This window comes from Anomaloglossus baeobatrachus, chromosome 2, assembly GCF_048569485.1.
Source record: "Anomaloglossus baeobatrachus isolate aAnoBae1 chromosome 2, aAnoBae1.hap1, whole genome shotgun sequence".
NCBI classification, from domain to species: domain Eukaryota; kingdom Metazoa; phylum Chordata; class Amphibia; order Anura; family Aromobatidae; genus Anomaloglossus; species Anomaloglossus baeobatrachus.
The window spans coordinates 92,037,099-92,064,081 of record NC_134354.1 but is presented as its reverse complement, the minus strand read 5'-3'; the positions used below and the strand labels follow the sequence as shown (position 1 = coordinate 92,064,081).

At 44.5% G+C, this 26,983-nt stretch overlaps 1 protein-coding gene across 5 annotated transcripts in view; it reads left to right on the top strand.

The window, feature by feature from the left end:
* The window catches only part of AP1S2 (adaptor related protein complex 1 subunit sigma 2), a 129,943-nt gene that overhangs the window by 61,396 nt on the left and 41,564 nt on the right, over positions 1–26,983 (top strand). The window contains exon 5 of one of the 5 annotated variants that reach the window (XM_075335165.1): positions 11,071–11,140. The exons of 2 other annotated variants lie outside the window; for them this stretch is intronic. In XM_075335165.1, the coding sequence (XP_075191280.1) occupies positions 11,071–11,115 (45 nt within the window). In that variant the 3' untranslated portion in view covers positions 11,116–11,140. Of the gene's footprint in view, positions 1–474; positions 508–11,070; positions 11,141–24,542; positions 24,826–26,983 lie in introns of those variants that run through there. 2 more of the 5 variants (XM_075335166.1, XM_075335168.1) reach the window with 2 other exon arrangements.

Here is a 26,983-nt window from a genome sequence, read left to right as displayed (position 1 = left end):
GACTGCACTTTCCTATACTGAGGACCATTGCAAAGACAAAAAATAAAAATGTGTACTGTGTGGTATTCATTTTTCTTGCAGTTGGCTCCTGTGCCTCCTCATTGTGGCCACTGTCTGGGTATCCCTAATGTAGCTAAGATCGCTGTGTGCACTTCGCCTTAGCCAGCTGCAGCTTCTGGTCCATACACATTTCGCAGGCCTTAGTTTGGATCCCCCCATTAGTACTGTGCATGTGTTGCATGCAACTCCATCTTCAGTGTCCGTGTATATGATGTACTCTCTGATTTGTTTGTATTGTGACTTGTCATATGTAATAAAATCAGACTAAGGCTATTGTTTCCCTCTTGTCTTGGAGGCTCGGCAGGTCCCTTGTCTCCGCTTTGTCTTGTACTTTCTTGTTATTACGTGTTGTGTCTGGTGTCCACATCTGATACACGTGTGTTGCTTCTCTACTCTCTCATTGCTGAATTCCAGAAGCTAGACTCTCTTCTTTGACACTTTTCAGGTATAGTTTATCCACCCTAACCCTTCTAAAACTACCTATGCAACTTACCTACTAAACCTTACTAACACATAACCCCTCTGATCAAGGACTTATATATCAGAAGAACCCTCTCTTTTCTAAAGAGCTGATATGTCAGGCTTATTGTAAGCGGAAATTACAATATTAAAAAATAGACATTTCAGTTTTGTCTACTAGTGGGAGGTAAAGTAACTAGGCTGCTCATTTTTATGTGCTTTTCAGGCATTTTATAATGGCATGATACAGTGCTGTGAGATTGGTGCGGGTCATCTCTGCAGTACTAGCTCCGCAATATGTGTCCATGCTTCTCTGGCTATTACTGCAGCTTAACAGTATCTTTATAGTCCATGGAGGTAAAATCCCTAAAAATTTCTGAACAGCTTTAGCAAACTAAAAATAGGTTCTCTTGTTTCCAATGTCCATATCTAGAAACCGAGTCTCGCTTTTAGACTTGTTCAGTCAACAGCTATTCCTCCTGACCCCTGTATACACATGCATGCTCAGATTGGCGGAGTGTGCATGTGTTCTCTGTGGACAGAGTAAGAGTAAGGCTGCTTTCACACTACGTTTTTTTTAATGCAAAAACGGATCCAGTGCAAATGCGTTTTCCTTTCAATGCATTTGCAATGGACTCGCGTCAACATGCGTTCACCTGCGTTTGCTTGCGTTGTAGTGCGGATCCAGCGACTTGCAGTTTTTTAACTTTTTTTCAAAAACGCTACTTGTAGCGTTTTTGAGCTGCGTCCAAATACTGTTTTTCACTGGATCCTGACTATACTGCACGCAAACGCATGTGAACGCTGGCATGCTGATAGACAGGATCCTGCTTGCTCTACTGAGCATGCCCAGAAACCAGCCTGGCGTGATCAGTCTCTTTCTCCCCTCCGTCTCTCCCCCTCCCTCTCTCTCCTCTCTCTCTCCCCTGCCTGAGAGTGGCGGACGATCGTAACCAAGGTAAATATCGGGTAACCAAGCAAAGCGCTTCGCTTAGTTACCCGATGTTTACCTTGGTTACGTGTGCAGGGAGCAGGCAGCCCGGCTCCTAGCAGCTACGGACGCTCGTAACCAAGGTAAATATCAGGTATCCAAGCAAAGCACTTCGCTTAGTTACCCGATGTTTACCTTGGTTACCAGCGTCTGCAGCTGTCAGATGCCGGTTCCCAGTCTATCATGTTCAGTTTCCCTCACTCCTGATCACATGACTTCAATGCCCACCCATAAACTTCAAGTGGCAGGATCCTGCAAAATAACACATGCGTTTGCATGCGTTTTTCTTTGTAAAAACAGGATCCACTTTTACAGCAAAAAAAACGTTCATGACGCATGTTAAAAAAACGTAGTGTGAAAGCAGCCTAAGCTGCTGCCAAATGCCGATCCATGTTTTTTCCGACATCTGTCCTGTAAAGTCTGGAGGACCCCATACACATAAATTGTTTGGCAGATATGGACAACTTTTTTCTGATAGTAGTTAGTACTTTTTATTTATTTTCTTACAATCCTATTGTTGTTTTTTTTTTTTTTTTTACTACAATATATTGACAACAATAGTTATAGAGCGACACATACCATAGTGATTCTCATACACATGCTAAATAATAAATATATATATGTATGTGTGTGTGTGTGTGTGTGTGTGTGTGTGTGTGTGTATATAATATATATATATAATATATATGGCCTTCAAATATTTCTTTTTCTTACAACGAATCACAGGGTGTTGCGCTACTTGGATCACCAGTAATCATTTGTACTTTGCAGGAGAACTGTGCAGCAAGTGTTCATTTTCTCTGCTAGTCACATGTAATCATTGGCCACTTCTTCCGGCCCACTGTGTATATAAGGAGATATTTTTTTTTTTAGTCCAATGTGATCCTCATCCGGCCTCTCCCTCCCTACTGTGTACATAAGGAGAGACCTTACTAGTCTGATGTGATCCGCAGCACCAGCCTTTCCTTGCCCACTGTGTACATAGTCCAGTGTGATCCCAGCAAGCCTCTCCCTGCCCAGTCAGTACATAAGGAGAGACTTTACTAGTCCAATGTGATCCCCACCCAGCCTCTTTCTGCCCACTGTGTACATATGGAAAGACTTTACCAGACCTATGTGCTCCCCAGGTGGCATCTCTGTGCCCATGGTGTGCTTAAGGAGGGACCTCACTAGTCTGATGTGCTCCCCAGCTGGCCTCTCTCCTCCCACTGTGTACATAAGGAGAGACCTTACTAGTATGATGGGATCCCCAGCCAGCCTCTCTCCTTCCACTGTGTACATAAGGAGAAACCTTACTAGTATGATGGGATCCCCAGCTGGCCTCTGCTTACCCAATGTATACATAAGGAGAGACCTTACTAGTATGATGGGATCCCCAGCCGGCCTCTCTCTGCCCACTATGTACATAAGGAGAGACCTCACTACTCCGATGTGCTCCCCAGCCAGTCTCTCCCTGCCCACTGTGTACATAAGGAGAGACTTTACTAGTCCAATGAGCTCCCCAGCCGGCCTCTCCTTCCCCACTGTGTACATAAGGCGAGACCTTCTAGTCCGCAGTGCTCCCCAGCCGGCCTCTCGCTGCCACCTGTGTACATAAGGAGAGGTCTTACTAGTCCGATGTGCTCCCCAGGTGGCCTCTCCCTGCCCACTGTGCACATAAGGAGAGACCTTACTAGTCCAATGTGCTCCCCAGGTGGCCTCTCTCTGCACACTATGCACATAAGGAGAGACCTTACTAGTCCGATGTGCTCCCCAAGTGGCCTCTCCCTGCCCACTGTGTACATAAGGAGAGATCTTACTAGTCCGATGTGCTCCCCGGCCGGCCTCTCCCTGCCCACTGTGTACATAAGGAGAGATCTTACTAGTCCGATGTGCTCCCCGGCCGGCCTCTCCCTGCCCACTGTGTACATAAGGAGAGACCTTACTAGTCCGATGTGCTCCCCAAGTGGCCTCTCCCTGCCCACTGTGTATATAAGGAGAGACCTTACTAGTCCGATGTGCTCCCCGGCTGGCCTCTCCCTGCCCACTGTGACAGGAGTCTCTATAGTTGTAAGGTCTCTCTTTATGTACAATTATCTGGGTAAACAAAAAGGCGGCGTGGTCACCATCAGATTACTGTGTTCCCTCCCTATACTCCTTGGCCGACTTTTCAAAGTATATTCATTCTGAAAAGCTGCAGTGTAAATAATACCTGGCTGTAATGGGGCCACCGAGCTCTGAACCACGGGCAGCATGAATGTAATGACCAGAGATTAACTTGCTTCAGTTTGGATTGTTAAGGTAGACGATCATTTTTTGCATTGTCCATTCACACTAGCTACATGTTCACTATAGTATACGACAACATTTGGGTTGGGTTCTCCTTCTGTCTGGTTTACTTTGTAGTTGCAAGGTAGATATTACAGCCGTCCCCTTAGGCCTAAGCCACACGGCGAGAAAATCGGTGTGAGTGGAGTGCGATAAAACATCACATTCCACTCGGACCAATATTAGCCTGTGTGTCAGCGCACATGAGCGATTATTTACTCAGCCCTAATCGGACCGAGAAAACAATCGCAGCATGCTGCAGGTGTAATGCGAGACTCTTTCTCTCGCACCCATTCAAGTGTCTGCACTCGCATTACACCGGTGTACCGCAAGTGCAGAGCGAGATTCGCAATAGCCGGCTACTGAGGAAAGAGGGAGATAAATCCCTCCCTCCCCTCCTCCGTGCCGGCCCGCCCCTCCTCAGTGCCGGCCCGCAGCTGAGGTCCGCTCACACAGTCGGTCCTCAGTCGCATGGATGCTAGCATGACACTCAGCTAGACATCATATTTGTTGCACAGTTCCTTCCATGTGTGCCTTTACTTTGCAGCCCTTTCTCTCACGTCCCATAGACCGTGCCCAGTATACGGAGCAGCCTCCCTTTGCTGCACAGACACCGCTCCGCCGCTGCTTCAACATAGGCGATCTTGTCTCCCGATTATTTTAGGCTACAGACAAGTTTGTGAACATTTAGGCAGATTTTTGTAGGCAGTGTAAAAAGGACGGCTCACCCCTGACAGTGCCTGCTGAAATAATCGATTAGACAATGAAAGGAAAGCGAGGCCTTGGCATTATGTGAGCATTCCCCGCATTGCCTGTCGCAGTGTACAGCGCCTGAACATCGTGTTTTGTATTACGTGTGATTATAATTATGCTTCGCTATGATTTCTTGCATTAGTCGGCATCACCCTCTGTGCTTTGTTGTGTTGTGTTACATATTTATAGTTACTTAGTTTAACAGATTTAAGGTGTTGTATGGGGTGTTAATTAATGTTTAATGCCCCAGAGGAGAAAAGAAGGTGAGAAAGAAAGAAGAGGGGGACCTGAGACCCCTGCGGTCACATGTGTTCAGGCTGGGTGGGAATTAGCTATTTCTGTCTTCCTTATTATCATCCTGCAAAAAACAACAGTGTCTTACAATGTCATTAATAAATTGCTAACTCTATTGCACTGGATTTAACGTTACTTTAGTTTTCTTACTCCCGTAGACATGGAAATAAGAAAATGAACCCCATTACTCCTCTGCTGCTCCAGCGCCACCTCTCTGGTCTTTGCTGACATGGCTGCAGCGGTGGCATCAGGACTACAATCTGACCGCTGAGGCTAGTCACTTGGCACAACCAAGCTCAGTGATAGGCTGCAGCAGTCTTGTGCAATAGTTGTGACAGCATCATTTCAGATGTGTCCGCAAAGACCTGGAGTGGTAGGGGTTAATAGGGTTCATTTTTCATTTTTACTTGAAGCAAGCCTATGGAGTAAAACTAACCTTACGCTAAATCTTTGAAGTGGTATTTATTTTAAAGGTGTTTAATAATAATAATTATTATTATTATTATTATAGCGCCATTCATTCCATGGCGCGTGTGAAAGAAAGGGGGGCCTTGCATACGCAGGTACCAGTCATATGGTCTCATTTCATTTGGTCAGTAAAGCTTGAAGTGTTGTCCGGTGCGTCTCACGTCCGCATCGGGTGGTGACAGCTTCTGCTGGTGTTGCTCCGGTGGCCACTTGATGGATCAAGTGCAAGGTCATCAGGGATCATGCATCCATCCTAATGCAGCAGGTGTGTGATGACTTCCAGCCGGCCATTGACTCAGTCCCAGCAGCACCTGTTACCTCCTGATACAGAAGTGAGGGCCGCCAGGTAACCCCTTTAAGAACCTGTCTTTTTACATGTAACACCAAAAGGTCAGGATCACATCTGCTCAGAGCCTCTGTGCAGATTCCATCATATCTGCTGGAAAAAATACAGCAGAATGCAACTTTGACATTTCTGGTATGGATGGTTGTTAGCAGGTCCTACAGTGGCTGGAAGTACACCGTATCCAAAACCGGGGCACCAGCTCTGCACGCTGTGTATAAAAGCCGTGTTTCATTCCCTAAGAGCAGCCCCTACAGTGTACACAGCTGTACCGTTCTGGCTCACCCTCTGTGTACTTTTGGCCACCGCAGGACTTACACACACAAATACTCATCACCTGATATACTTCATCCAATGGAAAATACGCTTAACGCCTCTTTCACACGTCCGTGCAAAACATGAACGTTTTGTACTGTCCGTGGTGAAGGTGTGTGTGTGTGTGTGTGTGTGTGTGTGTGTGTGTGTGTGTGTGTTCTATTCGTGTGACATCCAGATAGCACACGCGTATTACGAGCTGGTATACTTACCTGTCTCGGACGTTGCTGTCTCTGGCGCTGCTGTTACTTCCAGCTCCGCGATGAGTGCAGTGAATATATAATGAGCGTCTTGGAAGTAACAGCAGAGGCCGAGACAGCAGCACTGGAGACAGGTAAGTGTAAAAATTCTTTATTTTGGTGTGACACGTGTTTTCTCTGGTACGTGTCACACTGATGTCATACGGATCACATCAGTGTGCGGTCCGTCTGTCTCCTGTGCTGCCAGCAGAAAACAGGCACATGTGGAGCACATTGACACACGGTCCTTGTGAAAACACAGATGTGTGGCCAAGCCCATTGATTTAAATGAGTCTACGTGTGTCTGTGTCTCCGGTACGTGTGGAAAACGGACGTCACACACGGAGACATGGATGTGTGACGGAGGCCTAAAAATGACATCGTCAAAATAATCACTTGTCTGATAATTGTGCACAGTGAAGGTACTTGCTGCCCGGACCATGGGCACCATGAGTTGGAGCCCGATATGCGGTGTATACACATGGGAGAGTCCTGTCAATCACTTGGAGTGGGACAGGGAGAGGCCAGCCGTAGGCCGCACTGGATTAGTCAGTTTTATCCCAGTAGTCCTCATCCGGCTTTTCAAATTAGGATCCATGAAACAGAGCAATGGTACAGCCGGGCTCTGCTTCATGTTGCCCATGCTTCCGGAGGCAGGAATCTAGTCACATGTTCCCTTCAAATGACATTCAGATGACACTTGTAAGTTCCCTAATGACCATTGATCTCAGTAGAGAAGTGTATATACATAGTGATCCCCTCCCCATTGTTATCCCTGCAGATATGTGTCATTCTTGATGTCAGTGAGGGTCTCACCCTTTATCTGTTTGTGCAAGTGAAGGATAAAATTGATTTATAAACCATTGATTATCTAGGGGGTAAAAAAAACCACTAGTATTCATTGATACCAAGACGTTTTAAGGGTGAGTACCCACGATCAGTGTTCACAGTGTTTTGGAGGCAGAGTGTTTTTGCTGCTTCCAAAGCGCTGCGGTGTACAGCACAAACACAGGGGATGGATTTATAGAAATCTCCTGCCCACTGGGTTTCTCTACACAGCATAAACTGACCTGCAGAGTGACTTTCCAAGTCGCAGAATGCCAATTTATTCTTGCGGAGACACAAGTGTTATCAATGGGGAGAACACAGCGAAGGTCTACAGTGCCCAGAACACTGATAGTGAGTATGGACCCTGCCTTCTCCCGCCCAGGACACCAGCGTCTCCACAGGAGGGATGACCCTGCGTCCAGTATCTCCTGATTGTGAGCACGGACGCTGCCTTCTCCTGCCCAGGACACCAGCGTCTCCACAGGAGGGATGACCCTGCGTCTAGATCATGGCCACATATCCTTAGTATTTGCTCAATAATGGGTGTCGGGTACATTATTCCGTGTGTAGTTATAATTGGTTACGAGGATTAGCCACGCTCTGTTGTTTGACCCCCAGCAGTTGTAATATTTTTTGCTTTCACAAAGCCCAAAGTAATTAAGTGAGTCTTAGCTTAAGAAGAATTGTGAGCAAGTCAGAAAGCAAATATTAGACACTGTGCCATTGTGCAATCCAACAGGATTGTAATTGCAAACACCACACTGGCAGAGGAAATAACACTTTGCAGCTTTAGGGTATGTGTACATGTTAATTATTTGGTGCAGACATTTTTGCCTTGTTTTTGGAGCATTTTTTGCAGTGTTTTTGGTGCAATGTTTTTCCCACTCATTAGTATGAGTGAAATCTGCAGCAATAACGCTGAAAGAACGGACATGCTGCAGATTAAGGCTTGTTCACACGTGGCCTCTTTTTGCCAGTGCATCTTGAGTGCATCCAGAATCCAAAAACGCACCGCGGCAAAAACTCAATGCATTTTTACCGCGTTTTGTCCATTGCGTGTTTTTAAACCAAATCTGACTGGAAGGGCTTAAAAACACAGTAAGGCTATGTGCCCACGTGTGTGCACTCTGCACCGCAGCGTAACGTCACTGCATGTCCACTTCAGAGTGCAGCTGAAAAGCTCCGTTCTGAAAGTTTGGTGACTGCAGAATTTGTGCGCTCTGGATGCTGCCTCTCCCTATAGACAGAATGGAGACCGCATGCAAAGCGCACGAAAGAAGTGACATGTTGCTTTTTAGAACGCAGCGATTTGGCAGCATGCAAATCGCTGCGTTCTAAAACGCCACATGGGCATGGATTATGCACAATCTTCATAGATTGTGCTGGGGACACAGGACGCGTGCAGTTACGCTGCAGTGCAATACGCACACGTGGGCACACAGCCTAAAAGCGCAAAAAGAATGTATATGCTGCATCATGAAAGACGCAGCCAACAAAAGATGCCCAGTGTGGACAGCAAAATAGAAATCTCATAGACTGTGCTGGGAGAAGGAAATGCATGTATGTCGGTGCATCTTTGTGACCTCAAAAATGCACCAAAGATGCATAAAAGATGCCACATGTGAACATAGCCATATACAGTGCCTTGCGAAAGTATTTGGCCCCCTTGAATTTTTCAACCTTTTCCCACATTTCAGGCTTCAAACATAAAGATAAAAAAAAATGTAATTTTATGGTGAAGAATCAACAAGTGGGACACAATTGTGAAGTTGAACGATATGTATTGGTTATTTTACATTTTTGCAAAAAATAAATAACTGAAAATTGTGGCGTGCAATATTATTCCGCCCCCTTTACTTTCAGTGCAGCAAACTCACCCCGGAAGTTCATTGAGTATCTCTGAATGATCCAATGTTGTTCTAAATGACTGATGATGATAAATATAAGCCCCTGTGTGTTATCAAGTCTCTGTATAAATGCACCTGCTCTGTGATAGTCTCAGTGTTCTGTTTAAAGTACAGAGAGCATCATGAAGACCAAGGAACACAACAGGCAGGTCCGTGATACTGTTGTGAAGAAGTTTAAAGCCGAATTTGGTTGAAAAAGATTTCCAAAACTTTAAACATCCCAAGAAGCACTGTGCAAGCGATCATATTAAAATGGAAAGAGTATCCTACCACTGCAAATCTACCAAGACCCGGCCGTCCCTCGAAAATTTCATATCAAACAAGGAGAAGACTGATCAGAGATGCAGCCAAGAGGCCTATGATCACTCTGGATGAACTGCAGAGATCTACAGCTGAGGTGGGAGAATCTGTCCATAGGACAATAATCAGTCGTGCACTGCACACATCTGGCCTTTATGGAAGAGTGGCAAGAAGAAAGCCATTTCTCAAAGATATCCATAAAAAGTGTTGTTTAAAGTTTGCCACAAGCCACCTGGGAGACACCAAACATGTGGAAGAAGGTGCTCTGGTCAGATGAAACCAAAATCGAACTTTTTGGGCACAATGCCAAACGATATGTTTGGCGTAAAAGCAACACAGCTCATCACCCTGAACACACCATCCCCACTGTCAAACATGGTGGTGGCAGCATCATGGTATGGGCTTGCTTTTCTTCAGCAGGGACAGGGAAGATGGTTAAAATTGATGGGAAGATGGATGGAGCCAAAAACAGGACCATTCTTGAAGAAAACCTGTTGGAGTCTGCAAAAGACCTGAGACTTGGACGGAGATTTGTCTTCCAACAAGACAATGATCAAAAACATAAAGCAAAAGCTACAATGGAATGGTTCACAAATAAACGTATCCAGGTGTTAGAATGGCCAAGTCACAGTCCAGACCTGAATCCAATCGAGAATCTGTGGAAAGAGCTGAAAACTGCTGTTCACAAACGCTCTCCATCCAACCTCACTCAGCTCCAGCTGTTTACAAAGGAAGAATGGGCAAGAATTTCAGTCTCTCGATGTGCAAAACTGATAGACACATTCCCCAAGAGACTTGCAGCTGTAATCGCAGCAAAAGGTGGCACTACAAAGTGTTAACTCAAAGGGGATGAATAATATTGCACGCCCCAATTTTCAGTTTTTTATTTTTTACAAGAATTTAAAATAAGCAATAAATTTCATTCACCTTTTCAATTGTGTCCCACTTGTTGATTCTTCCCCATAGAATTTGAATTTTTTATCTTTTTGTTTGAAGCCTGAAATGTGGGAAAAGGTTGAAAAATTCAAGGGGGCTGAATACTTTCGCAAGGCACTGTATGTACAATGAGAAATTAAGCAACATGTGCATAAGACTCCAGGATTCCCATTCACTTTGCTGGCATCAGGAAATTGACAGATCTGCGCAGAAAAAAACTCGACAAATCTGCAACATGTGCACAGGCCCTAAAGGACCTATTTGAAGACTGAAATATTGAAGATTGAAAAGCAAGGCAGATTTTTTTTTTTTCCCCAAGCCAAAACCATTCTTGTCTATGGGTTGTGTCTAGTGTTGCAGCCCATTGAAATTAATTACTTGCAATACCGGACAGAACCAATGGACAGGAGGGGCGCTGTTTTTGAATGAAAGTAGATGTTATACAGTGATAGTGTTTGGCTGATGACTTTAGTCCGGACAAGTAGTATACATTAAAACAAAACCCTTGTGTATTCATTATTTTGTTTTTCTTGCTCTCGCAGTCCCCTCCCGCTGCAGTATGGTGAACGTGCCTTACGTTACTGCTTGCTCTGGGGTTGTCATGGTAGCATCAGCAAATTTACTCTGCATGGATTTCCTATCGTTTTAAAGGGGTTAAATTCTGCATCAGAAAAAACAGTGACCCGATAACTAAAAAAGTATATTAAGATTAACATAAAAAAAAATAAATAAGCGGCTAATTGGGGGATGGCGATCTCTGGCAGCTGGACATGCTAATTAGATAAACCGGGACCGATGTTGCCAACTTGGAAATGCTGCTAATTGAATGATTTGTTTTCTGTTTCTCAATGTGCGGTTTTGTATTCCTAGAGCCAGAATGAAGACTGGGGAGGTTACTCTGACGATATGTTGTGATAGTGACCAGCAGTGGAGGCTTAGGGTAACTACGCACGGTGCACGTGTAACACGGGGTGCTGTGCAGAGACTGGTGCATGACGGCTTACCTTCTCATGTATGAAGAGGTAACTGATACTGTGCGCAGGGTATTACTTATCAGCATGGCCGTATATATGGAGTGGGATCTTCTAACATCAGTGACTCCTGTCCACACATTGATTTGCACCCATGGGATATGTACATTATTCATCATTTATTATTATTAATATTACAATATTACAATATTATTATTATATTGTAGAGAGAGGAGCCTGTTAGTAAATGAGCAGATATAATACTGAATGCATTACAATATTATATGAAAGGAATCAAACCATTAATATGTAAGACCACTTGTAAGAAATGTTTACCCCCTTTCCATCATCCACTGAACATATATGGTGCATGTTGAGTGCGGGTGTATGGAGCCGATCCTGTTCTATACCCGGCAGATGCTGGCTGTATCGCACAGTCAGCATCTGGCTGTAACAGCAGCACTGATCGCTGCTAACAACAGTTTAAATACCGCAGTCAATCTCTGCCAGCAGCATTTAAGGGACACGGTCCTGAGCCTTAACATTCAAGGGCACCCCATCGGCCTACCTGTAGTGCGCCAAATCATCTAGGAACCTGCTAAAAAAACCATATCTGTCAGGTTGGTGCTCCTGTGAACCATAGGGGGTTACTGTTTTACCTATGTACTGAAAAACAGTTTCATTGCAGTATATAGAACCCAAATTCAAGTCCCTCGGGGGGGGGAGGCTTTAAAAAAAATATTTTTTTTTGTTTTATTTAGAAACAAAAAATTTAAATGATCTCTCCTTTACCCCATTAAATATTAAGATATTAAAAAAAAATGTTGTTGCGTCCAAAAGTCCGATCTATCAAAATATAAAATATTTATCTTGTACAGTTAAAGATGGAAATAATAAAATAAAAAGAACTAAAGATCAAAATCCTAGTACTACTGTTTTATAGTTACAGCACCTCTGTGAAGAAAATGAAATAAAAAGTGCTAAAATTTAATTTGTTCCTCAAAATGGTATAAGAAAAGGCATCAGCCCTCACACAACTCATTCTACGGAATAATAAAGTTACAGGTCCTTGTGTTACCAGGAAACTGACATAAACGATAGATTTTTTTTTTTATTTTAATTGTAAAAATACAAAGTTTGTATAGTTATAATGTCACGCACGAAGTAGGGGAAGTCCTTATGCACCGCATGACGCGCGTTCAGTCCGACGGGCATCTGACACACTACAATGGCACCACAAACAAAGGGGGGACACCGGGTACACTTAAACAACGGTGGGTTCTACTGCTAGGGAGAGGGGTGAGGGGACACCTCCTAAACTAACCTCAAGATGTTATCTGAGCTCCCTAGCATCTCTATAAGGGGTGTTTCAACCCGTCGCCGAGTCAGATACCTAATTTGTCACTAGTTCTGCAAGCATCCCTGGCTAGTGAGATGGCCGACGGGAGACAATAGTCCCATCGCTGCACTAAACATGGAGGGAAAAGGAAAGACCGACAGGGACATAAACACAAGGATACAAACACCAAAATCCACGGATGCAGACAGACTCCAAAGTAGAAGTTGAATGGGCACAGTCAATTCCTCAGCAGCTCCTTCCACCAGGATGGCCATAGTAGAATGAATTCTATCAACAGCAAGGACTGCTGGGAAAGCCCCACTATTTAAACTTAAAGAGGCTTGCGCTCAAAGCAGCTACAGCTGACCTGCACTGCTAAGAGCTACTGGCAACAAAACTGACATTAACTCATGAGACCCCAAAAGAAGGGAAACATAGTTTAAATGAGGAGTTAAGATGGAAAAGAGAGGTGTCAGTCCAAAACCTGTCCCTAGTCTCTAAACAGCAGGGAGACAACCATGACATATAATCATATTGACATAGAGAGTCAGATCATTTTACTACACACCATAAAAGCAAAAAACAATTGCAGATTAGAAGGTTATACCCTAAAATGGCACCAATAGAAAGCTAAAGCTCGCCCGCAAACATCAAGGCCATAACCAACGTCTATCAATAATATTAAGAAGTTATGGCAGCTAAAAAAAATTTTAAAAGCAATTTTGATTTGGGCAAATGTTGGAAAACATAAAAATCTTAGGTATCGACCTGTAGAATAAATTAACATTTTAGTTCTGGCACACAGTAAATGTGGCAAAAATTAAAACCTGTTCAGAAACAGTTACTAAAAGTTATTAATTAGAAATTTGTCTTTAGAAAATAGATGCAGGATAGGAGTATGTATCCCATATCAATGTGTGCGCTGGGTCATCCTTTCTCCTTTTGATGTGTGTGCTCTGGTCTTGTAGATGTGATCTAACAGAATATCATGTAACTTTTCATTTGAGGATCTCTAATAATGAAAAACACTGGTGACAGCAATAGACTGTTTATCTGTTTTGTTTTTTTTTTTCTTTGTATTGTATTGAAGGCACCATGACAGCATTTTTGTTCATTGCAGTACTGGAGTGGCGCTACTAACATAAGATCCCTGCACCTACGGTAATAATATACTCACCACCCGCTGTCTTTAGATCTTTCCGGGTCTTCGCGCCAACATCTTGTGGCTGCAACTTATGACTGAAGTCAGAGATAACGGCCACAAGCTCTCAGTATTATGGCTGCTTTACAGACAACGATCTCGTTAGCGATGTGACACACCCAGATCGTTGTTATGATTTGCCGAGATCGCTCATAGGTCGTTTTGTAGCGGTCACACGTACACATCTCACAAACGACGCTACATCGTTCAGCGATATATTGTTTGACCAAGGCGGTCGTGTGGATGTTGTTAATCATTGGCAGGGTGTAAAACGTAGCGATATGTCTGTTGCGTTCCAAACGATGAACAATATTTTGAAACTGAACGACGTGTCAACGATCAACGATTTTCACCCTATTTGCAATCGTTCGGAGTCGCACATAGGTGTCACACGCAACGACGTTGCTAACGATGACGGAAGTGCGTCACGAAAACCGTGACCCCCGACGACATATCGTCAGATAAATCGTAGTGTGTAAAGCGGTCTTAGGTCTATGAGATCCTCATTTTGGCTCTCATAGATTTACATTGAGTTGTGAGTATTGGTTCACCCAGCAAACACTGGAACGATCCGGCAGGTGTCAGACTGCTGGAGACCGAACAGAGCAAACGACTGCGGCTGTTAAGTATGACACAGAGTGCAGGTACATTACATTAGTGGCTCCACAGTGCTGCATTAAAAATAACTGCTGGAATGGGGCTTTAAATGTTTCATCATAAGCAAACGTTTTAATACTTAGAGGGGATATACGGGATTTTGTTTAAAAAAAAAAAAAAAAAGTGCTTAAGTACTAACAGGAGGCAGGTCATTGCTAACCACCTGCCTGTTCTGCCCGACTTGTTATTCACCAGCACAGAGCAGTTAAAGGCCAGAGTCCTATTTCCCTATGACTTGTGTGAGGATTGAGGCGCGTCACCCGCCGCAGCCTGCTGCTCTCTGGACATAGAAATACATGCAACTGCACGCCCCTGTCCAGAGATGGGCGTTCTGGGGAATGCGACTTGATTCACGTGTGAGTCACATGCAAGTGTGGCCCCGGCCAAAGACTGATCCTTCGGACATATATGCCCATAGCGGCGATATTGCTTTACAGCACCTGCTCCTGGGATAAGGGCACTGTAAGTCAATATCGCCGCTATGGGTTTCTGTGTTGACGCTTCTTGTTTTCCCTTTAGGCAGCAGGGAGTGGCTGTCAATCAGCATGATGTCTGCAGCGCCGTCCTGTGCCGGGGAAGAATGCCGCCAGACACAACGAGCAAGTAGTTACCAACTACCTGCTTGTTCGTGCTTAGGCACACTTTTTTTTTTTTTTTTTAAACTAAGTTCCAGATATCCCTTTTAAGGCTGGAGCCACACGGGGGACTACTGCGATCCTCGCATGACACTCTGCTCACACTGGCAGCACAGCAGGAGACGAGTGTCATGCGAGTGTCACTGCGACTGAGAACTGATCATACTATCTGACTTCAGCTGCGGGGTGCGGGCCGGCACGGAGGAGGGGAGGGGGGGATTTATGTCCCTCTCTCATCCGTAACCGGCTATTGCCATTCTCGCCCTGCACTCGCGGTACCGCAGTGTACCGTGAGTGCAGTGCGATTTTCTCTCGCCCCATAGACTTGAATGGGTGCGAGAGAAACAAGGATCGCATTACAATCGCAGCATCCTGTGATTGTTTTCTCGGTCCGATTAGGGCTGAGAAAATAATCGCTCTTGGTTCTGGCACATAGGCTAATATTGGTCCGAGTGGAATGCGGTGTTTTATCGCATTCCACTTGCTCCGATTTTCATGCCGTGTGTCTTAGGCCTAAGAGGAACTCTGGCCTAAACAAGCCATCGTTTATCCTCCGGTGAGCCCCACTGACTCGTGTTCCCTCCATTCTCAGCATCTACATGGAATAGCTGATGTCTTCTTTACACTTGAATATTCCTTTATCCGTGCATTTTTACTACCTGGAAATTGAGCTCACTTACGGCAATACTTATCATTAAATGCAACAAAGGGTCAGGAATGTTACCACGGTACTTGTAAGAGCCATGTTTCCACAGGTAATGATGCCACATTTACGCTGCCTCCATATACATTAGATAATTGTTGCTGGAAAGCACAATCCCATGTAACACAGGCGTGTTTTTCCTAACCTCTAATGATCATCTCTGATTATGGTGTAAGCCGGCAACATGTTGGTCATTATCTCAGATGGGATTGCGGAGGCTCGTCGTTTGTGCAGCCGTTTGCTCAGATCACACATACACTGCCTAACGAGCGGTTCCAGTCTGGTTTTCCCTTTGATCAGGGCAGGATACAGAATCCACTGCTCTGCCTATGTAGTTGGCCAACAAGGATATAGAGTAAAAAGTCTCATGTTTCCGTCCATTATTCAAAAATAGGATATTTATGTATTTTTTTCTTCCTTTTTGCTTTAAGACAGGTTTGTTGTGTTCCAAATTGCTTTAGTCACAACTTTTTTTTTTTAAATAAATAAACGTTTCCCTCCTTCAAACTTTACTACTTAATCACCAGGGAATAAGAACGTCCTTAGACCTCAATAGCTTACTACCCCCAGCAATTCAGTAGCAGCAATGCTATTATAGGTTTGATGCCTACTACCCGGCTCCTGGGATTTGTCAGCTTCACTTGCTGTATTACATTTAGTTACATAGGTTGAAAAATGACCTAGGTCCATCTAGTTCAGCCTTTCTCCACCAATTATACATTTTGTCACTAAATCATTTATAACTGACAATGATGTGCACACTGAGGAAATCATCCAGCCGTTTTTTAAAAGCTGTTATAGTATCGGCCATCACTACCTCTTGTGGTAGGGCATTCCACTGTCTGACTGCTCTAACTGTAAAGAATCCTTTCCTATTTAGCTGTCGGTTTCTCTTTTCTTCCACTTACAGAGAATGCCCCCTGGTCTTTAGTATTGTGTTTGAGGGTGGAGAAGGAATATGAAGCCCTTGAGGGCTATGGACACCTTTTGCTTGTTTTTGCATGGATTGTACCATATTATATAAATAATTTTTGCATTTGATACTAATTAGCAAAATTGTAACTGGTTTCCTTCTGCAGCCGTGTATGGATTACAACACAGTGCAGGCTCCGGGTTAGCACTCAGTCTCATTTCTGACAGCTGCGCTCTCTATTTGTTCTGCCTCCAGTTTCTCTTTACTCCGCTAAAGCCTAAGGCCAGATCATACATCCGTGTGTTCCCATCCGCGTATTGATCATGATGCATGCACAAGGCCGTAGGTTTCCTAACCCAAGTCTGCCCATCTCGTATATTCCTATAAGGCTGTTAACTTTAGGTCAGGAGACGCACAGGCGTCTATGAATCAGACAGTGACACACGGATGTGTACGTGCTGCTTAAAACTTATCAAATAAGACATAAACTGAGATGATTGTTCACAAGAGTAAAGGCCACTTTAAACGCGGTGATTTATCGTGCGATCGCACCCGCCCCCATCATCTGTGCGTCACGGGCAATTTGTTGCCCGTGTCGCACAAAGTCGGTAACCCCCGTCACACGTACTTACCTTCCAAACGACGTCGCTGTGGGCGGTGAACATCCTCTTCCTGAAGGGGGAGGGACGTTCGGCGTCACAGGGACGTTCGGCGTCACAGCGACGTCACACAACGGCCGCCCAATAGAAGCGGAGGGGCGGAGATGAGCGGGACGTAACATCCCGCCCACCTCCTTCCTTCCGCATTGCCGGCGGACGCAGGTAAGCTGCAGTTCATCGTTCCCGAGGTGTCACACGGAGCGATGTGTGCTGCCCCGGGAACAATGAACAACCGGCACGCAGAAGGATGTTCGATTTTTTTTGTAAATGAGCGACGTGTCAACGAGCAACAATAAGGTGAGTATTTTTGCTCGATCACAGTCGCTCGTAGCTGTCACACGCTACGATATGTCAAACGATGCCGGATGTGCGTCACTAACAACGTGACCCCGACGACATATCGTAAGATATATCGTAGCGTGTAATGGGCCCTTAAAGAGATGGCATTGGCTGACCGGATGCCCCGCTGTTCGGATGGAGATTGAACAGCATTGAGCAGCTTGTAATGTTTTATTTTACAAGCAATCTGAAGAAGGAAAATGTAATTCTTAAAGGCACCCTATCAATAAAGTTGTGGGTATTAAAGAGGACCATTCACCACATTTTTCAATTTGAATTGGACACACCATGGAATAGTGACAAAATGTAATACAACTTTTTTTTTTTTTTTTTAAGTTTTGCCACCTGTTGCAGAAAAATTAGAGTATTTGGCCCCTACGTATTACATTTTTTTATTTTTAAAAGGAACCAGTCATCAGATTTGGCGACTATAAGCTGCGGCCACCACCAGTGAGCTCTTATATACAGTTCTCTAGAATACTGTATATAAGAGTCCATGCCGCTGTGTAGAACATAATACTCACCTAAGGGGCGATCCAGTCTAATCCGATGGGTGTCGCAGTTCTCCGGTCCGGTGCCTCCTCTATGTGGCGATCTCCGTCCTCCTTCTTCTGAGGCCTGTGTGCATGGTGCATTCTACGTCATCCACAGTAGCCGGCATTGAGGTCCTGCGTTGGTGCACTTTGATCTGCCCTACTCAGGGCAGATCAAAGTACTGTAGTGCGCATGTGCAGGCGGTTTTTAACCTTTCCTCGCGCTTGTGCATTACAGCACTTCGATCTGCCCTCATTAGGGCAGATCAAAGTGCGCCTGCGCAGGACCGCAATGCTGTGCTGTGTGGATAACTTAGTTCACGTCATCAACACTGGGCTGAGTAGGAGGACGGCGATCGCAGCAGAGAGAAGGCGCCGGACCGGAGAGCAGCACACCCATCAGACCGGACCGCCCCCCTAGTGGAGTACTAAAAAAGTGTTTTTTATGTTCTACAGAGCGGTCTGAGCTCTTATATCCAGTATTCTAGAATGCTGTATATAAGAGCTCATTAATGGTGGCCGCAGCTTATAGGGGCCAAATCTGATGACCGGTTCCTTTTTTAAGTCCAAATGGTTTTATGATAGAATTTTCAGTGGGGGCGTGTACGTCTTCTCCTTGTATGATGCTGACCAATCATAAGCAGGCAGCAACACCTAAAATAAAGAGCACCCCCATAATAGATTTAAAGCTGTTTTTTCCGTGTGTGATATGTAAGGCTACTTTCACACATCCGGCTTGAGCTCTGCGGCTCAATCCGGCTGTGCAAGCTATGCAACGGATGCGGTGAAAACACCGCATCCTTTGCATAAGTTTTTCCTTTGCGGCCAGTCCGGTTTTTGCCGCTTGCGGCATGCTACTGAGCATGCGCAGTGGCAAAAACCGCATGCAGCGGCCGGATGCGGTTATTGCCGCATCCGGCCGCCATAGGCATGCATTGAAAAATGCGCCGCATCGGCCGAATGCGGCGCGATGCGTTTTTTTTTGCCGCACGAAAAAACGTGCCAGGCAACGTTCCATCCAGCCGCCGCATCGGCTAAATCTGCCGCATGCGGCAAAAACCGGACGGAACGCAAGGCCATGCGGCACAATGCGGCACTAATTAAAGTCTATGCAGGAAAATCGCAACTGGCAGCAAAAAAAAACGGTTGCGATTTTCCTGCAAAGTGCCGGATTGTGCCGCATAGCAAAAACCGGAGGTGTGAAAGCAGCCTAAGGGTACAGCCCTTACAAACCCTTCTATCAGCTCTCCTACTTTAATAGCATGGTTAGCTCTGCTGTACTGCCCCTTTCCCCACACTACCTATACAGAGATGTTAGTAATCTTACAGTGTATCTGTTGTGCACAACTTGTAATAGCTCTGCAGTGAGATCGGAGCAGGCTGTTATTACATATGACACAGGAGTAGTCCAGAACAGACCAGCTACTTCAGTGTATAATATGACAGCCCTGAACCCATTGTAGAGGGATTGACAAGTTGACTGAGCACAGCAGGCATAAGTGTGATTACTGACACTAAAAATCAGGCAAGCTAATAGAAGGGTTTGTAATGTGACACATGTAAACTCAGCTGTCCTGTCTTGCCTAATTTATGCAGGACTCAAGAAAAAGGGAAAAATCCAGCAGAGAAATGTAGGGATGAAAAGATGTTCCTTTTATTAAGCCATTAAAATAATGCCGCAGCAGTACTGGCACAAAACAGACCTCTTAAAGCCGCTTTACACGCTGCGACATCGCTAGTGTTCGCACCCGCCCCTGTCGTTCGTGTGTCACGGGCAAATCGCTGCCCGTGGCGAACAATATCGCTAGTACGCGTCACACGCATATATCTTCCTAATGACGTCGCTGTGGCCGGCTAACAAACTCTTTTTTAAGGGGGAGGTTCGTGCGGTGTCACAGCGACGTAATACAGCAGGCCACCAATAGAAGCAGAGGGGCGGAGAGCAGCCGCATTAACGTCACTCCCACCTCGTTGCCGGAGGACGCAAAAAAGCTGCTATTCGTCGTTCCTGGGGTGTCACATGTAGTGATGTGTGCTGCTTCAGGAACGACGAACAACCTGCGTCCAAAATGAGCAACAATATTTGGGAAAGGAACGATGTTTTTCGGATCGTTAGCGGTCGCTCGTAGGTATCACGCGCAACAACGTTGCTAACGATGCCAAATGTGTGTCACGAATTTCGTGACTCCACAACCATATCTCGTTAGCGATTTCGTTGCGTGTAAAGCGGTTTTTAGGGAGTAAATCCAATACGTTTTGACCTCGGTAAAGTCTCAATCATGGTTAACCTGGATTTTTCTTTTTCCTGAGTCGTGCAGCCCTGGCCGGGGCGTTCTCCGTGCGGATCAAGAGACTCCATTCCATACCAATACGATGCTGACCTGGCTCTTTTTCTATTTTTTAAGTTATGCAGGAGGTTAGACCAGGAGATCAGGACTGTATCCTTACATCTCACACACTGAGAAACCTTAGCCATGGTGGGGGCGTGTACTTGTTTTCTATGGCTATTGCTGCCTGCTTATGATTGGTCAGCATCATACAGGGAATAAAAGTAGACACCCCCAGTGAAAACTTTAGTTACATCCAGTTGGAATTTTTTTTTTTTTTTTTTTAAAAAAAAAAGGAAAAGGTAACCTGTTAGGTACCAATACTTTGATTGCTAATATCTCCATAACGGTGAAGCAAAATTAAAAAAAAGTACCGGTAATTCCGTCGTGCAGCAGTTTGCACATTGTCTCCAATTCCACATCAAAGGTTCTCTTTTAATCACCGTCACGATTCTTCAGGTCTCTTAAATTCCTTTTCTATAAGTCACTCTGTTCAAACATAGTTATAATTATTTTCCTATATAGCAATGGTGAAGCATCTGCTTATGGAGCAGAGAGTTGTAAAATCTCAAGTACATTACAGGGTAACCTTGGAGGAACCTCTGTGAAGATGGATTGTTGGTGCTCCGTGGCTGTCTCCATAGCGAGTGCATTGTCTGCGAGACTGCGCCTTTCTATTTAAATTAATGATGCCTCTTGTGTTACATTAGGCGGAGGATAAACTGACTATTATCACAGACTCGGATCGTTTTCCAGAAGCAGCAGCTTTAGAAAAAACTATCATTATTATGGAAATGGGACGAGGAGCACTAACTTGAATCCACAAGTGGAAAGCAGATGTACACAATGCCTTCTACACATTAATGATGGGATGTGCGCAATCTATTCTTCTTTGCCATATGTGGCGGCTGCTGTAGTTATTTTCCGGGCTAGATTACTAGAAGTGGGGAATTGAGAGCAAACATTCTATATCTTACATTTTGAGAATACTAATGAAGATGATCACACGCCCCTTCCCTCATTTTTCTGCTCATATTCTCCCCAAAGAAAAATGTAAACTTGCAAATAACTATTGACTACTACAAGAAATGCATGCACCGAAGAATCATACTGGGGTAGTTGAATGTAATATATTTTTTACAGTAACAGGTGAGTATGTCATTCTTTTTTTTTTTTGTGTCCCTGGATAGAGAATTTGATATCAAGATCCAGTATCTGACATGCAGAACAATGTAACATGTACCGTATTTTTCGGACTGTAAGACGCATCGGCCCATAACACGCACCCTGGTTTTAGAGGAGGAAAATAACATTTTAAGCAAAACGTGGTCATGTCACACTGTTATGGGGCGAGGATCTGCTGCGGACACTGTTATGGGGGTAATGTCCCCAAATTCTCTACTAAGGTAATGATCCTTTGCCTTGTCTATTATCCCCATCCTTGTATATATGTCTCCCATCCTGTTATAGCCCTCATCCTGGTATATGGCCCACATCCTGTGGCACACATAAATACATAAACATTTATACTCACCTTTCCTCACTCCACGCTCGTCTTCCTGTCTGTACCAGCAGCAGCGCCGCTGACCTGTGTGGAGCCGTGTGCACAGGGATGACGTCATTGCTGTGTGCATCGCTCTCCACACACATCAGCGGGCCGGCAGACAGGAGGACATCGCGATGCTGCAGGGAACGGTGACGGGTGAGTATACTTAGTCACTGCCCCCCGCGCTAATGATGATGATACGCAGGGGGCAGTGACTATAGCCACACATGTTCACTCAAGGCTGTAGGAGCCAGGGGTGATCAGGCTGTTTAGTATGCGTGCACCCCCCGCCCATCATCCCGCCCAACTCTTAGCGCCGGCTTCAGGGTTGCGAGATGATGGGCGTCGGGATGCAGTGCATATGAAATGAGGATAATGAGCGAGCCCACGTGGTCACGGTAGGCGCTGCTATAGCCTGCTCCTGCCTCTGATAACCCGCTCCACCACCACCACACCCCCTTTCCCTGCAGCCATCGGACTATAAGCTGTACCCCCCACTTTCCCCAAAAAAAAGTGTGTCTTATAGTCTGAAAAATATGGTACTTTGAGGTTTAGGGGATATGCAAAATTTTTGAATGTAGTCAAAGGGCCCAATACACCAAGACTGGCGTGGCTCATGCAGGTCTTGATGGAAAAGATGTGCTGTAGTCAGACACTCCTGATACATGAAGAGGCTAATGACTACCTATGAATCAGGATTACAGGACAAGTGGCGTACACCTCTGTGTGCACCTCGCCACTAATTATACTCCTGTCCCTGTTGGAGTAAGATTTGTGGTGTGGCATACATTACCAGTCATTATGAATTTGATGAGCAGTGGTCTCCACGGCCCCATCCCACCCCCTCTCCGGCCACTTTGTCAAAGTTGGTGCGGAGGGTGGAAAAAGTCGCATAATTTAAGCACAGCCTCCTGTTGCACCAATATTCTGCGACGTTTCAAAGCATTTTACTCCAGAATACTGGCAATAAAGCTGTGATGAATCCCGCCAAATGTGTTTTTCCATACGCTGTGTAATATATATCATATCCATATATCATAGCCATTTCATATCAGCCGCTGGTGGGAAGATAGTATTCATTAGTCACTGAATCCAATCTCATGTCTTCACATCGAACCAGTAGAAATTCAGGTAAGTGGAGGGGGGTTCAAAAAGGCCACTAATACAAAAGTCTAGCAATTCTTACAATAGTAATATGTGATACACTTGTATAAATACTATTGGATGTTCTGATTTTCTATTGGAGAACAGTATTACATGCCCCTACATCCTAAACTCACTACTCAGTTAATACGGTAGTATATATAACTTGCAGGTGTAGCTCACGTGTATGTGGTAGTGAGTTTGTCAGTTAAAGCACCAGTGCAGTGTTATGTTTTGTTGTTTTACTGCTGAAGTGGCACTTTTTATCTAAGGTCCCCTCTCCGAGTGTTATACCCACCTGTTGTCATCTTCAACTTCTAGCCGCACCGCTCTCCTCGGTCTTCTGCAGTTTATGATCGGTCGGCAGCTCCAGTGTTTCTTCAATACAAATCTATGAGAGCCTTGTTCTGGCTCTCATAGACTTGTATTGAGAGCTTGTGATGTAACTTCTGACTTCCGGCCAGTCAGAAGTTACAGGCACAAGACAACACTGTGGAACCAGAGCGGTGTCGGTAAAAGGTGAAGACGCCGGAGGGTGAATAGGGGCAGGAACATTAGATTATTTAGATTTAAAGCGCCACTCCAACGCCCTCCAAAAAAACTCACTAGCGTAGTGCTTTAACACCTCTTTTGAGACCTTTTTAGGACTACACCTAATGGTATTATCAGACCCGGGAAGAAATCTAAACGTAGCTGCACATCTGTGATAAAACTACCCTGTTGGTTCATCGTTGCTGCTCTGATAGTTTCCCCAGGCTTTGTTTCATATTTTTTATCATGTGACTACTTCAGCCAATCAGTGACCTCACAGATCATGTACTGTACTACTGGCAGCGAAGCTTTGTGAGCTGTGATGCCAGTAGTTTGGGGAGAATTGGAGACTTTTTTTTTTTTTTTTTTGGTTTGCCATTTTTTTTTATTTTTCTTGTGTCCACAGGGTCAATTACCTTTTTAAGCCAGCTGAGTTTTTACTTTTGGTCTTTATAGTATGTTCTATGCAATACGTCAGATCCTTAGGCTTGGGATATACAGTGTATAATGTACAGCTCTAACCTTTTTGGGAAAGGGAGTGTTTGAGATCCTAAGGGTGCGGCCATATGCTGAGGTCGGCCATTCAGCCTAAGCCCTGCCCTCCGCTCCACTATTTTTGGGCGGAGCGTCCGCCATGTTGCCGCACCCCGATACTTCTTGTTGATCAAACTTATTAACATCAATCAGAAAAATTAATTTAACCCTTTCTCCTCAATAACCGGGTGCTGCTGGCTCATGCAGTAGCCCATATTGATTTCTAGCACCCCAGTGATTGTCTTCCTGCAGTCTTTAGTGTATCTCGCCCGCTGGTTGATGTTGCATTTGAACCTGCTTTTCTCTTGTAGCCCCGGCATGAGTACTTTAATGTGCCAGTGTATTAATTGGCCGCACACTTCATGCATGCAGAGCACCAGACGACTCTCATTGGGATTCATCTTGCCCTTGAAGTAGTGAAAACATCCAACTTGCGGAAATTTTTTTTTTATATATATATATAAATTAATTTGTTATTGCCTGAATTCTGTATTTCTTGTCATTGTTACCAGTTATTTAACTTTATAATTCTTTGATTTAAAAAAGAAAAATGTGAAAATGTTAATTTATATTATATAATTAGAGCACTTGGTTATTGTTGTCTATACTGTTGTTATGCATTTTTTTTTTTTTTTTATATGAAGGAGTTGTCCATTGTGGAAATACTTTAAAAAATAGGCATGTGGTTGTCCTAAAATAAAAACTAAATCTACCCTTACTTCCTGGACCTCATTGTGGCTCCTTAAAGGGAATCTGTCACCAGGTTTTTAGTACCCCATCTGAGGGCAGAATAATATTGGGGCGAGATCCTAATTTACTTTACTTTTTACTTCTTGCTGCAGTTTTGATTAAAAACTGTTTTTTTTTCTGCTGCAATTCTAGCAGTTCTCTGAATACTGAGCTCTATATAACTCCACCACCACTGATTAGCTGCTTTCTGTGTGCACTGTGCATAGGCAGAAAGCTGCCAATCAGTGGTGGGGAATATACACAGCTCAGCTTTACTAGTGCATTAGTGGCACTTTGTCCTGGTGATAAAATACCAATTTTTATAAAACTACAGTAGGCAGCCCAGTAAGTGACACATCGCTGGAATCAGGGTCTCTTGTCTTACCATTATGCTGCTCTCAGATTAGGTGGCAGTGAACTGGTAACAGATTCCCTTTAATGTTGACCACCATTTTTGTCTTTTATTCCACCCGCAGGGGAAGTCGGATAACCGCTGCAGCCAATCAGAAACCACTGTGTAAAATATAGCAGTTTGGTCCTTTTGTTAATACAACATTATTGGCTTATAATATAATTCAAAGCACTGAGTAACGCTTATACACTGGTGTGCCCCTATGGAGTTACTAAGGTTCTAGCTTTATAAAGAATAGTTATTTTTCACACTTTATGAATGCAACATTATTAGTGTCTGATGTAATGGTTATTACAGCTGCATTCATTTAATATTATAATTTTCATATTTGCCTATTGCTTGCACCAATGTCCTTGGTTAGTGATGTTTAAATACAAAGGGATGAGACCACTGGGGCAGCTGGCCACATACAAGCGAAACCCTACCCCCGTCCACCATGGCAAATGGTACCCCTGATTTTGTTTCAAAGTTATAGTGCCATGGACCTCGCCTGTATGCTCCTAATTATCAGCTAAAGCTGCTTTCACACTACGTTTTTTTAACATGCGTCAGGAACGTTTTTTTAACGCAAAAACGGATCCAGTGCAAATGCGTTTTTCATTTCAATGCATTTGCAATGGACTTGCGTCAACATGCGTTTGCGTGCGTTATAGTGAGGATCCAGCGACTTGCAGTTTAACTTTTTTCAAAAACGCTACTTGTAGCGTTTTTGAGCTGCGTCCAAATACTGCAAATTGCTGGATCCTGACTATACTGCATGTGAACGCTGGCATGCTGATAGATAGGATCCTGCTTGCTCTACTGAGCATGCCCAGAAACCAGCCTGGTATGATCGGTCTCTCTCTCCCCCCTCCCTCTCTCCCCCTCCCTCTCTCTCCTCTCTCTCCCCCGCCTGAGAGTGGCGGACGCTCGTAACCAAGGTACATATCGGGTAACCAAGCAAAGAGCTTCGATTAGTTACCCGATATTTACCTTGGTTATGTATGCAGGGAGCAGGCAGCCCGGCTCCCAGCAGCTACGGATGCTTGTAACCACGGTAAATATAGAGTATCCAAGCAAAGCACTTCGCTTAGTTACCCAATGTTTACCTTGGTTACCAGCGTCTGCAGCTGTCAGATGCCGGCTCCCAGTCTATCACGTTCAGTTCCCCTCACTCCCGATCACATGACTTCAATGCCCGCCCATAAACTTCCAAGTGATAGGAAAATAACACATGCGTTTTTCTTTGTAAAAACAGGATCCACTTTTACAGCAAAATAACGTTCATGACGCATGTTAAAAAAACGTAGTGTGAAAGCAGCCTAAAACCAATGATTCTGTTCATTAAAGCTCGTAAATAGTATGTCCCAAGCACTAACCTTTCTATTATGGTTTTCTCAATAAAAAATACTTGATATGGTGTGTCCACTGCTGTCTTCAGATGAGGGGAATCTTGGTATTTTGGAATAATATTATTTTCTTAAAGCACAAATTAAATATTCTGACTGATCCAGCGCAGCATTGTGGCCTCCGTTGTAAACAGACGCCTCAACGTTGATGTGATCAGAGCCCCGGGCCACTTTCTCATAGCAGTATATTGATCATTACTATGCTTTATTATATGTAAGCCAG